This window comes from Pipistrellus hanaki (genome assembly GCF_964339955.1).
Source record: "Pipistrellus hanaki genome assembly, chromosome: 17".
Lineage (NCBI taxonomy): Eukaryota > Metazoa > Chordata > Mammalia > Chiroptera > Vespertilionidae > Pipistrellus > Pipistrellus hanaki.
The window spans coordinates 42,797,807-42,811,682 of record NC_140519.1 but is presented as its reverse complement, the minus strand read 5'-3'; the positions used below and the strand labels follow the sequence as shown (position 1 = coordinate 42,811,682).

At 34.6% G+C, this 13,876-nt stretch overlaps 1 protein-coding gene across 2 annotated transcripts in view; it reads right to left on the bottom strand.

Moving 5' to 3' along the window:
* VIRMA (vir like m6A methyltransferase associated) overlaps positions 1 to 13,876 on the bottom strand; it is a 49,448-nt gene that overhangs the window by 5,274 nt on the left and 30,298 nt on the right. The window contains exons 12-20 of one of the 2 annotated variants that reach the window (XM_084864629.1): positions 12,328 to 12,421; positions 11,652 to 12,196; positions 10,874 to 11,109; positions 10,148 to 10,400; positions 6,926 to 7,143; positions 3,958 to 4,090; positions 2,257 to 2,409; positions 1,181 to 1,341; positions 453 to 549 (exon numbers count right to left, since the gene is read on the bottom strand). In XM_084864629.1, coding sequence (XP_084720755.1) covers positions 453 to 549; positions 1,181 to 1,341; positions 2,257 to 2,409; positions 3,958 to 4,090; positions 6,926 to 7,143; positions 10,148 to 10,400; positions 10,874 to 11,109; positions 11,652 to 12,196; positions 12,328 to 12,421 — 1,890 coding nt within the window. The remainder of the gene's footprint in view (positions 1 to 452; positions 550 to 1,180; positions 1,342 to 2,256; positions 2,410 to 3,957; positions 4,091 to 6,925; positions 7,144 to 10,147; positions 10,401 to 10,873; positions 11,110 to 11,651; positions 12,197 to 12,327; positions 12,422 to 13,876) is intronic. The other variant, XM_084864630.1, reaches the window with a different exon arrangement.

The window sequence follows — 13,876 nt, the reverse complement described above, 5'->3', positions numbered from 1 at the left end:
AGTATACTTATGCAAAAATGTGATTTTTCCCCCCCACTAAAATGTCTCATTCTTGCCCTACCCGGTGTGGCTCAGTGGACAGAGCGTCATCCTGAGAATTGAGGTCAAGGGCACAAGCCTGGATTGCAGGCTCAATCCCCAGTAGGGGGCGTGCAAGAGGCAACTGATCAATGATTCTCTCTTATTATTGATATTCTATCTCTCCCTCTCCATTCCTTTCTGAAATCAATAAAAACAAAATAAAATGTCTCATCCCTATATATACAGATCACTAACCAGAAAGAAGCAAAATAAGTAGCATAAAAACTGAGTCTTGGACACTATTGAGTGGGCGACTGACATAAAAGTATGCAGTACTGGTCCCCAAATGAACTTGTAACGGCTATATTAGAGCTAAGAATACACAAAGAAACAACAACTTTTTTTCTAAATATTTAGTAATAAAATTATACCAAATCCAGGTCTCCATCAATATCTTCAGTCTGAAACGGAGTAAACCACATAGATTTCAATTGATCATCCATGACATCAGCTAGTACATATGCAGTCCTAGAACAAAAAAAGAATTTGGTAAAAAGAAGAAATTCAAAATAAAAATTTTAACATCTTCTAATTAGAGTAAAGTCTGTGGAAAGTACAATTTAAAATGTCACCCTGTAAAAGTATTAAAAATTAGCACTTAAAAAATTAATTCAAAAAGTTATTTAAGAATTAAGTATCCTTAAAAATCAATAACTTGGAAACTAACCCTGTAGTGACAAATTCTGACCTTCCAGTAAAATAAAAAAGTACTGGATTTACTTACAAAAAGTCAAGTTTATTAAGCTGTACCAATGTGTAAAAAAAAGTCCATACTTAATTTTTCTCAATTCAGAGAATAATTCCATTGCAATAAATAGTCATTATGCTCTGAAAGTACAGTGCTCCAAAGATCAAAAGGCAGTGCATATCAGGGATAAGTAAACCATGACCCCCATTCTACTGGCCTGTTTTGGTACAGCCTACAAGTTAGAAATAGTCTGTACATAAAGAAGACTATGTAAAAGAGGCTTAATGTGGCCTGCAAAGCCTAGAATTTCACTATCTGCCCCGTTACAGAAAAACAGCAAGCTGGCCATTTATAGACCTCCAGCCATCAATACATTCTATCTTCCCAACCACAAAATATTGCCGGTTTTACCTGTTGTTAAACAGATTCTGGAGAGATTCTGGAGCTGAGAGTACTGGTTCTACGTCTTGATCACCGAGAGGTAAAGGATCACCTGATGACTCGAGCATCTGCTTAAGTCCAACTACATTGTCCAACAATGAATCCAGATTGTCATCATCTTTTGAATGTTCCTAAATACAAAAACAAAATAAGAAGATGCAGGTAAAGCTAGAACATAATTATGCCCCAAATCTATTAACTCTTTAGTAGAAAAGTTTATATTATTTCATTAAAGTTTGGAGCACCATCAGAGAGTTATCAACTTAACATTAAGTATATTAAAATAAAGCAAACACCAAAAACACTTATTTTATTTCTAAAGAATGGCAGCAGGGGCACTTGCACTCAACCAATAAACAATTCAAAAAGTACTGCCTTCATATAGTCCTTAAGATTCTTCACAATATGAAGGCCTTCACTCCAAATTATTAACTCAGAGTTATTTCAAATGCTATAAATACCCAGCTGAGGATTCACTGTTTCTTACTATTGTTAATCCTCACCTGAGGGTATTTTTTCCATTGATCTTTAGAGAGAGGAGAAGGAAGAGAAACATCTATGTGAGACACATCAATTGGTTGCTTCCCGCATGCATCTCGACCAGGGGATCAAGTCTGCACCCGAGGTACATGCCCTTGACCAGAATTGAACCTGCGACCCTTCAGTCCATGGGCTGACGCTCTAACCAGAAGCAAAATTGGCTAGGGCAGGATTCACTATTTTTAAAAAGTCACTAGAGCCGAAACCGGTTTGGTTCAGTGGATAGAGCGTCAGTCTGCGGACTGAAGGGTCCTGGGTTCGATTCCGGTCAAGGGCATGTACCTTGGTTGCGGGCACATCCCCAGTGGGGGGTGTGCAGGAGGTGGCTGATCTGACTCTCTCATCGATGTTTCTAACTATCTCTCTCCCTTCCTCTCTGTAAAAAATCAATAAAATATATTTTTAAAAAGTCACTAGAAAAACTTGTGCTAGTCAAATGGAAAAGAAAATATGACTTGGGAATGCACTGTTTTTATTTTATTTCTGTTTTTATCTTTATTTTTTACCAAAACAAGTTTCTCTAGTTCAAGGAACAAATTTTCTGGACTTTCTTCTTTGCTTTGTAGAAGTTGTTTTAACTCTGCAGCATTAATACTCATCGTCCGTGATGGATGAGCTCCCTCTACTTCCATGAGACCACTATCATCTCCACAACATCCCTGCAAATGTCACACACAAATCAAATTTGAGAACAACAAAATTTGCAAAGGTGCTTCCAAACTTACTCAGATATTTAAGTCATCTTTCTGCAATCTTTCCCTTAATGTTTTTGGTTTTATATCAGTACAAATGGCTAGTCTCAAGAAGGATTTAGTCACTTCAAAACTGAAGTAAGTTTTCTTTGAGTAAAATTCACACAATAAATAGGTAAACACATGCACTCAATATACTGGCACTAAGATTTCTCAACAAAAATATCCAATGGAAAATACACTGGTACATGCAGAACACATAATATTCAGAATATAGGGAAACCAACAAGGTCATCTCAACAGAGACAGAAAAGCATTTAACAAAATCCAACACCTTTCCTGATAAAAACACTCTATAAAAACTACAAAAGGAAAGAATTGTCTCAACCTCATAAAGGGCATGTATGAGGAACTATAGCTTAACATTGTATTTCATGGTCAGAAGTTGAATGCCTTCTCCTTAAGATTAAAACATCAATTCTTGTCACTTGCATTCAACGTGTACTGGAGGTTCTTGTGAGAACAACGAGGCAAGGAAGAAATTAAAAAGGTATCCAGATTGGAAAGGAAGAAGATAGACTACCTCTATATATGACATGATCTTGTATATATATATAAAATCCTAAGGAAACAACTAAAAAAAAACTAATAAAAAACTTCAGCAAGGTGTTGGACACAACATGAATGTACAAAATTCAACTGTATTTCTAAACATAAATAACAATTCAAAGATGAAATTAAGAAACAATTCCATTTATAATAACTTTTAAAAACTCCTAATTTAGAGGCATGAGACTTATATTTTGAAAACAATACAACATAGTAGAAAGAAATTTAAAACAACCCAAATAAATGTACAGCCATCCCATTTTCATGTTCATGAAGATTTAATGGTAAAGCTCTCAAAATTGATTTACAAATTCAATACAATGCTCTTAGTGATAGGCCTATTAATGGCTTCTGGAAATGTGTCCAAAATATATAGCATGATTTCATAAAATACTAATAAGAGAAAAATCTTAAGATTTTAGAACTAAATAATCTTTAATCCATATCTAAGATGAATCCAAAATAGTCTAGTAAAATAAACTTTACATTCACCCCCAAAATCACAGCAGCCAAAACAGGATCAGTAAATGCTCATTTAAATGACAGTAAATAAATAATTAAGAGACTGGTAGAACTTGACTATTCTGAGTGGCCCTAGCAAAGCAACTCAATATAAAAAAATCCAGTGTGGATAGTATTTTTCTCTTTTTAAGTTGCAAAATCAGAGTATTCATAAATTAATGTCTAGTAATAACTTAGAATTCAATAAAGACTACTCAAACATCTACAATTTTTAATAAATAAAAATTCTGATTTCATAATGGGGGGAGGACACAGAAAAAAAACAAGATGCTAAATTCCAAATTCCAAAAAAACATTATTACAAGACTTTTTTAAACAAAGTGTTTGTTTAACCTATGATAAACTTTAAGAATACAAATACATATGATATACATATATACATACCACTGTGTCAGAGTTAAGAATCTGTCTCATAAATTCCAAAAATGAAGATGCAAGTTCACCTGTGTCCTTACTAAAGGTGCTGACCACTCGTTTCAGTAAACTATACAGAGCATTGCTGTTTTTCCTTAAAGAACTGTGAATTTTAAGAGAGAGGAAAAGTCTTAAAATTTAAACATATAAATCTAGTATGAGAAATGAACTATCTCAGTTCAGATAGAATGAAACTTAAGTCTACCATTTTTAAAAAAGCAAAAAATACTTTGGTGTGTCTGTATATACAAACTGTGTAACAAAGCTTTATTTATAGTTGACTTTTCCTTTTAAAAATAAGCCTTAAGCTCTTAACAAAATTTTAGTTAATAATATGTCAAGGTTAATTTTTTAGTTTTGATATTCAATAAACACATGGAAATATGTGATATAAATGATAGAGAGTTTAGACTGCAGTTCTGAAAATACTCAACGAGATGCAAGAAAATATAGACAGGCAATAATTCAATGCACTCAGAAAACAAAATAATGAACAAAATGAGAACTTTACCAAAGATATTGAAACTTTTAAAAAAAGCATGGCTCAGTGGCTGAGCATCAACCTCTAAACTAGGTCATGGTTTATTACCTACTTAAGGTACATGCCTGGACTGAGGGTTCCATCCCCAGTGTGGGTCATGCAGGAGGCAGCTGATCAATGATTCTACAGAGTTATGATAATCAAAACAACATGGTATTGGCAGAAACACAGACACATAGATAAAAGGAACAGAACTGAGAGCCCAGATATAAAATCACACGAATATGGCAAATAATTTTCAACAAAGGAGCCAGAAACACACAATAGAGAAAAGAAAGCCATTTTAATAAACAGTGCTGAGCCCAGTCAGAGTGCTCAGTGGTTGACTGTCGACCTATGAACCAGGAGGTTACGTTTTTTGTTTTCCTTTGTGTGTTTTTTTAAATATAATATATTTTGTTTTTGTTTTTTTTTGGGGGGGGGGTTGTTTGTTTGTTTGTTTTTGTTTTTTTAATATATTTTATTGATTTTTTTACAGAGAGGAAGAGAGAGAAATAGGGAGCTAGAAACATCGATGAGAGAGAAACATTGATCAGCTGCCTCTTGCACACCACCTACTGGGGATGTGCCCACAACCAAGGCACATGCCTTGACCAGAATTGAACCTGGGACCTTTCAGTCCACAGGCCAACGCTCTATCCATTGAGCCACACCGGTTTCGGCAGGAGGCTACGTTTTGATTCCAGGTCAGGGCACATGCCCAGGTTGTGGGGCTCATCCCCCAGTAGTGAGCATGTAGGGGGCAGGTAGCCAATCAATTATTCTCTCTCATCATTGATGTTTCGATTTCTATCTCTCCCTCTCCTTTTCTCTCTGAAATTAATTAAAAAGATAAATAAACAAATAGTGCTAGGGAAACTGGAAAGCCACATGCAAAAGAATGAAACTAGATTACAGTTTATCCCCATGTACAAAAATTAATTCAAAATGGATCAAAGACCTAAATATAAAATCTGAAACAATAAATTACATAGAAGAAAGCATAGATGCTAAACTTATGGACATTGGTCGTAGAGCACATTTTATGAACTTAATCCCAAAGAATTTTCTCTCATCATTGATGTTTCTTTCTCTCTCCCCCTACCCTTCCTCTTTGAAATCAATTAAAAAATATCTATCTAAAAACATCACATTCAGCCCGGCCAGTATGGCTCACTGACCTATGAACTAGGAAGTCATGGTTTGATTCCCGGTCAAGACACATACCTGGGTTGTGGGCTTGATTCCCAGTGGGGGGCCTGCAGGAGGCAGCAGATTGATGAGTCTCTCTTATCACTAATGTTTCTCTCTCCCTCTCCCTTCCTCTCTAAAATCAATACAAAAAATATATAAATATATTAAAATCACATATAATACTGTGGCAGAGGTATGCAAAGGGTTATTTATGAATGCACCTAACCCAGCCTGCGCCCTCTTGCAGTCCTCCTGAGGGGAGCGGACCTAAGCCATCAGTCAGACATCCTTAGCCATGCCGTGAATCAGCCTGGCTTCTGGCTGAGTGATGCTCCCCAGGTTGAGTGTCTGCCCCCTGGTGGTCAGTACACGAGTGACTGGTCCTTCCACCATTCATTCAATTTGCATATTACCCTTTTATATAAGAGGATATCCAGGCAACAGGAAAAAGGTCATTCAAGAAGTGAAATTTAAAGACTTTGGTGAGAGACTGGGAAATGGGGAAGGTAGGAGAAAAACCTGAGTGTTCAGAAGGTGCCACCAACTAAGAAAGAGCAGTAGAAGAAAGAGGTTTTTTTTCAGGACAAAGAAGTGGAGAAGGGTAGAAGCCAGCATCAAACACAGTACCTGGAACTTAACTTTTCAACCAATGTTACAAGAATTAATGAGAAGCACAAATACATGTTTCCTTCTTCTTTCTTTCTCATAACCCTACACACTCCTACAAAGTCCCAAGAAAATCTAGCCAGCATGAAGAAAAAGAAGGAGGCATGGACAGAGCAGAAATTATGTCTAAGAGACTCAGCAGCATGAGGTTTATATCATTTCAAATTAATTTAATCGCAGCCGTTCCTCTACAAAATAAAAACCATAGAATCAGCACTTTTAGAGTTCATAATACCATACTATCATCGCCTTTGAAGGACTAGGGTGAACATATCAACAAACAAATACCTTAAAGCATGAATTAACATCTCTGGAACAGTAAGATTTCCTTAAATACTCTAAGATGTCCACATTAATTTGTCTGTCTATTCAATTTACATTTTTATTCCTGTAGATTTTATTAGCACATGCTACTGCTGACCAATCTTCTCCATAAATATAGAGAAAGAAATCACATCTTCAACCTCCTGTAATAGCTATGAATTAATTAATATGGGGGGGAGGGGGTTTACAGTGAAAACTTAAGCCAAGAGTATATTAAATTAGATAAAGCATTACCTTTTTAAATGAAATAGTCCATAATCATGCTCTGTAAGAAACATCATTGTTCTGACACATGTCAATAAACAGTTGTAACTGCTCTCAGAGTTGGCAAGCACAGCCAGCAGACAGTCACAAATTGAGGCCATCAATTCTTTGTTTGGCAAAGAATTGGAGAGCTGCTCTACTTCAGAAATTGAACCTTCAGAAGAGTTTGGTAAAATAAGTGCAATGTCCTGTAAGGGAAGTGGGGAAAAGGAAAAAATAATTTTTAAAAATTACCGTATCATTTTTACTTCAGAAATTCATAGCATTTAATACTTAGTAATTATCTCAGCAAAATATTGTTATAGTCCCATCTTGTACATTGATTCACACACAATAAAAACAAAGGAGTCAGCCCTAACCAGTTTGGCTCAGTGGATAGAACTTTGGCCTGCAGACTGAAAGGTCATGGGTTCAATCCAGGTCAAGGGCACATGCCTGGGTTGCAGGCTGGATCCCCAGTAGGGAGCATGCAGGAGGCAGCTGATTAATGATTCTCTCTCATCATTGATGTTTGTTTCTCTCTCTCCCTCTCTGTTCCTCTCTGAAATCAATAAAAATAAAAATAAAAAACAAAGGAGTCATTTTGTCCTCCTATAAAAGTTAATACAAGTATATATAACTAAAGAAAAAAATATTGCCGAGACCGGTTTGGCTCAATGGATAGAGCGTCGGCTTGGGGACTGAAGGACCCAGGTTCGATTCCGGTCAAGGGCATGTACCTTGGCTGAGGGCATATCCCCAGTAGGGGGTGTGCAAGAGGCAGCTGATCGATGACTCTCTCTCATCGATGTTTCTAGCTCTCTATCTCTCTCTCTTCCTCTCTGTACAAAATCAATAAAATATATATAAAAAAAAAAAAAGAAAAGAAAAAATATCTTATTTTACAATATTTTTACTTTACAATTTTTTCCTTTTGTACTGCACTAATTTCAGTTTGTATACCCAAGTTGTCAACTGAAGTACTTTTGTTATTAAAATATTTTTAATATATTTTTATTGATGGAGCAAATAAACATTCAACCACATCTTCCAAGTAAATATTTTCCTCTAGTTTTCTATACGTTTAAAATGCAAATTTTTCAATATTAAGCAAATTTAGCTAATAATAATTAAAAACTCCTACTACTCTTTTTATAGAAGTAGATTTTACCAGAACATTTTAAGTATTTCTCACAGCCTTTAGTAACTTCAACATACTGCAACCTGTATCCTACTTAGTAAAACTGTAAAACAAAGCTAGAATAAGAAGGGAAATATAACAACTGAGGCCAAGAATGTCCATGTGGTCCAAGCAGTTAGGATGCTATAGAACTCTTAAGCATAATCATAAAAGCTAACATGGATTACACAACACTAGTTAAATGGACATTTTGAGGTATGAGAACTTAAAATATCCTTTCTGCACAGTCCCTAACTATTTTCACCAGGTACCCTTTTTGTGAAAACAAGTCACACAAAAATTGTTCCTTCTTGACTAGAGAGTTAAAATGTAAACAAACAAACTTTTTGTTAGCTAGAAAAAGATCATTTTCTAACACTGAAAAATATTCTGCCTGGAAAAAAAAAATCATATTTAATGATTAGACAGGAGTATTTTGCCAAGCTAGAATGTGATTAGACATAGAAATCTACAAAGATTCCAATCACAATAGGCTTTCAAAGTTAAAACAATTCTCATAAAAATCATGAAACTAAAAGTCAGTAACATAGACAGCTGGGAGAAATATTAATTTATTTATTTTTACTGAATTTATTGGGGTGACACTGGTCAACATGAACATACAGGTTTGAGGTATTTTGTTTTGTTTTTTTAAGACATACTACCACTTTTAGTCAGAATCTATAAAGTATAGTAATCTAAAAGACACTAAAACTGTAGTAGCATTTGATGTCTTCAAAAACTGTTCTAAAGGAATATTTCTCAGCCATTAAAAAAAAAAAAAAGAATGAAACTGATGACATTTGCAACATGGATGAAACTAGAGGGTATAATGCAAAGTGAAATAAGTCAGACAGAGAAAAACAATACCATATGATTTCACTCATATGTGGAATCAAAACAAAAATAAAGGAATAAACAAACTCATAGGTACAGAGAACATTTTATGGTTGCTGGATGAGAGGTGGGTTGGGCAGACAGGTGAAAAAGGGGAAGGGATTAAGATGCACAAATTGCCACCTATAAATACAATCATAGGATATAAAGTACAGTATTAGGGAATACAGCCAATAATATTGTAATGACTATGTATGGAGTCAGATGGGTACTAGGCTTATTAGGGTGATCATAAATTATATAAATGTCTAATCATTATGTAGTATACTGAAACTAATATAATACTGTATGTCAGGGGGGAGGGGCAATGGTAAGATATGTACACATATAATACCTTAATAAAAAAAAATACTGTATGTCAATTATAATTGAAAAAAACACGTATTTTTAATATGTTAAAAAAAAAAAAAGTTGTCCTAACAGGAAATCATGATATTAATTCAACTAATCACAAAGCTATCAAATTCAAGAATGAATTGGTGTTTAATATAATTCGAAGGAAAATGAACATACCAAACAAAACTAAATCCCCACAATACTGTGGCACATAAGGCAACTATGCAAGAATGTAATTTCAGCCGAAGCCGATTTGGCTCAGCGGTAGAGTGTCGGCCTGTGGACTGAAAGGTCCCGGGTTTGATTCCGGTCAAGGGCATGTACCTTGGTTGCGGGCACATTCCCGGTGGCAGGGTGTGCAGGAGACAGTTGGTCTATGTTTCTCTCATTGACGTTTCTAGCTCTCTATCTCTCTCCCTTCCTCTCTGTAAAAAAAAAATCAATAAAATATATATATTTTTTAAAAAGTGTACACTTTGCATTTGGCTTTAAAAAAAAAAAAGAAAAAGAAAAAAGAATGTAATTTCATAAAGAAAAGGAAAGAGCTCTTCAAAGAAACCTATCAAGTACAAATCCAAAGGAAGCTGGGAAGCACCGGTCATTCTATTGTTGGTTCAAGATCATTCAATTGTTGGTTCCTAGTCAAATTCATCTCTCTAAACGGCAGCAGGAGTAATAAAACAGGTGAGATCTCCCTGTTCACAGCTAAGAGTTATATCAACAGCTTTTAGACACACACACACACACACACACACACACACACACACAGACACAGAGAATTTATAAAGAAACATAAATACCTGATCACAGAGAGACTGTAAAATGGATGTGATATATTCAACGCACTGCTGGCGAATAACACTGTCTCCAGGAGACCGCACCAAAGTTAACAGATCCTGGAATATCTCTGTATATTTTTCATCACCTTTAATAGTTCCATTAATTAGATGCAAAATAGCTAATTTACAAGCTTTGTGTGAAGCCAGAGCATCAAGAAGAGCAAGCAACCTGGTGGTTTGGCTAGTATACTGTTTTTCTTTATCTTCGGAAGTGCTGAAATAAAATCAATACATTTAATAAACAAAGTTCTTAATTTTAAGGTATTATTTAACTAATATTTGTTTTTCAACATATATCAACTTATACCAATCTTGTATAAAACATTTCAAATTGACAACTTCTCTGGAATTTTATAATTATTATAAAATTTTGTAAATTTAGATTTTAAATAACATATTTTCTTAGATCAGAATACTTTATAGTTCACCTTTCAAACACCGAAAATCAAGGCCTTCCAAGCAATTCACACATGAAATGAAATAAAATATTCTAATTAAAAATAATCTAAATATACTCATTATATAGGGGTATGTATATGTATATGGTATATGTGTATGTGTTGTGTATACTTGTGAATCTTATCTGAGCATTCTAAACCCTGGTTTCCAAATTCTAAGTGAAAAAAATATGTATCTGTCTGTGTCAAGAATAACTTGAAAAAAACTTTAATGCAAAATGAAAAATACCTTTGCATGTCTTCTACAATCAAATCCAACACAGTTCTCATAATCAGAAGCGCAGTTGGTGAGGCAAGGTCACACAATTGAACACAAATACGCCGTAACATATGTTGAATGGGCTGGCAGGTTGTGCCAGAGAAAGAGCGAACTATTTCTTGGAGCAACTTTGCTTGAACATGAAGGTGCATGCTCCACAATTTTCGGGTGTTGAGTGCCACTGATATATCATGTGGCTCAATAACCTGTTAAAAAAGTATAATGTATGTGTTCGTAGATTTTTTAAGTATTTATTTACAGTCACAAAAAAAAACTGTTCAGGAAGAACTATTATGAAAAGAACATCTTTACTGCATGCTGAAAACATTTAAGGTGCTTAAAACATCTATTATACAATTAAACATTTGCTTGAATTCAATGCATTTAAAAAAATCTTATTGTTCTCAGGTTAGCAATCAGTAGAGCAGAGTCCATTGGTGAAGTGACCTAGTAAATGGCAAATTCTAATACATAATAAAGGAGAGAAAAGGGGATTTAAAAATAACAGAAGTACAAGTATACATAACAGCATATTAAAATTCACATTAACAAAAATTCATTTTAAATGTCACCCTCATATTCCCTTAATGACCAACTTGCTTCAGTTTTGTCTCACCCTCATCCGGTTATTTTATGTCTGTTTTAGGGAAAGGGGATGAAGGTTTTTTGTCTTTTTAACAAAATCACTGGCTTTTAAACAAGTGTTACTGCAGTCGTTTATAAGATGCATGGTATAGGGAAGTGATACCTGAGTTGTTTGCATGGGCAATGGAAGAGGCAGCAGCTCTGAAAGGAGTATGAGTCCAGAAAAAAATCCTTCAGGAACCTTTAAGATTGAAGAAAGAACTTCTTTTAACATTAAAGACCAAGTATTATTGGCCAGAGTCTCTTCTGAGATTGTGAGTTTTTCATTAACTCCTTGTGTAAAAGTCAGTAAGATATCAATGATATCATTCTGAATTTTCTGTTCATCACTGTCCAAACGACCTGAGAGAGGGATAGAGCACAGGAGCATGTGTAAAGTCACAAGTGCTGAGGGAACACGCATATCCTTAAACTCAAAGGAGCCACCTCTCAGGAGTTCCGTTAGCATAGTTTTAAGAAGAGTGAGTGTGCAGCGAGCCATTGAAATAGTAGTAACTCTGTGAAGAGTAGTCCCCATGTTGACATGGAGCCTCCAAGGCTGAGTCAAAATACTGTTCAATTTTTGTAGAACCCGAATAAAGGTGTCCATTCCTTCAGCAGAAAAAAGCTGAATAATAGCAAGATTCCATTTCAGATCTTTCTGTTGACCTTTATATAAGAGGAAAAGAAAACTTAATTAATTATATGTTAATAATCAGTTAAGAGTTTTGAATATTTTACTTAATAAATGATACTCATACTAGGCTTAAAAACTGGTAGTTTTAAAATAGCCGTATTACCTTCAACAGGGGGTGGTGGACATGCCACATTACAGAGAACACGCAAGGCAGTGGTAAGGCCAACTCCTTCTGGGGTCATCAAGTTATCAATATTCTTTAAAAATAAAAATAAACAAAGTTTAATTTCTTGTTACCTATCAGATCAAGAGAAAATTCCAGAGAAGGCATTAGTTAAAAATATGAATTTCAAACTTACATAAATTTCTTAAGTAAATTTAAAACATAAAAAAGGCTGATAAAGTTTATAGAAGTTATCTGAACTTTGGCATATGTTGTACCATATGATATAACGTAAATAAAATAAATAATTGTAAAGTACAAGTATGTTAACAAGTACTGAAACAGAAGTAACATACAGAAATGTATGAGACTCTCTGAAATAAGAATATAAAGTAGCTCCTTTCTGCATATTCTTTCTATACATCCTCTTTCCCAAAAGTGGACCAATGATTAATTTTACAAAGCGCTACAATAAACGTCTTTCAAAACTGAAGAAGCAGGCTTAGCCAAGTGGCTCGGTTGGAGCATCGTCCCGTGTACCAAAAGGCTGTGGATTTGACCCCTGGTTTGAGTACGTATAGGAGGCAACCGACTGATGTTTCTCTCTCACAGTGATGTTTCTTCTGTCCCTTCCTCTCTCTGTCAAATCAATAAATATATCCTCATATGAGGATTTAAAAAAAAAAAAAAAAAAAACTGAAGAAGAAATAAATGTTTAGAACTACATAAAATACATTTTTTTAAATGCAGATACCACAGGAGTGTAGTTATGATGCTCAGCTGGGGCATGGTTAGAAGAAATAAGAATACACTTGCTATGTCCTTAGCACTATGTTTCCTGACAACAGGTAGTTATGAGTAAATTTCTTTTCTTTTGTATTTTCCACAGGGCGGCCTATAGTTTAAAAAAACTTGGAAGAAATAACATTAAAATGTTACTATTTCAATTTTAACTTAAAAAAAAAACAACTTAAATTCCTTTCCTCATAGTTTTGCAACTTAAGAGGATTTTTTCTTCTGATTTCTTCCTTGTTAACTTATAAAAATTCCACAAATTACTAAGGCATCAGGGAGCGACACAGTGAAGTTTCAGTCTTAGATCAATTGTTCTTAGAATATCTTGGAATGAGAGTCACTTATAATAACCATAATTAATGGGATAAGGATTTATATAAAAACCAAAAATCTTTTAATTACAACATGTGATTAATTCAAATTTCTAGAACTAAATTTCTAAATTTCTTTTTTGGTTAAATACTTTTACATAGGCCATCTGATATTTATTGGCTACTTCATATGTTCTCCTGACCATGCACAAGCACCCCAAACACATGACCATCTAAATTCACAGGACATTACCATACTTCTGCTAATTAAAGACGGAGTATAATGAAAGGCCATAGATGGTCACCTGATGCACAGAGAAAGGAACAAAGAAGAATATGATGGTACCATGGGAGGTGAAAGGACTCTCAGAAGAGATGGAGTAAGAAGAAATGATAAGGGCAGACAAGTCGGTTTAGAAAACTCTGAATCAGATAAACCCAAA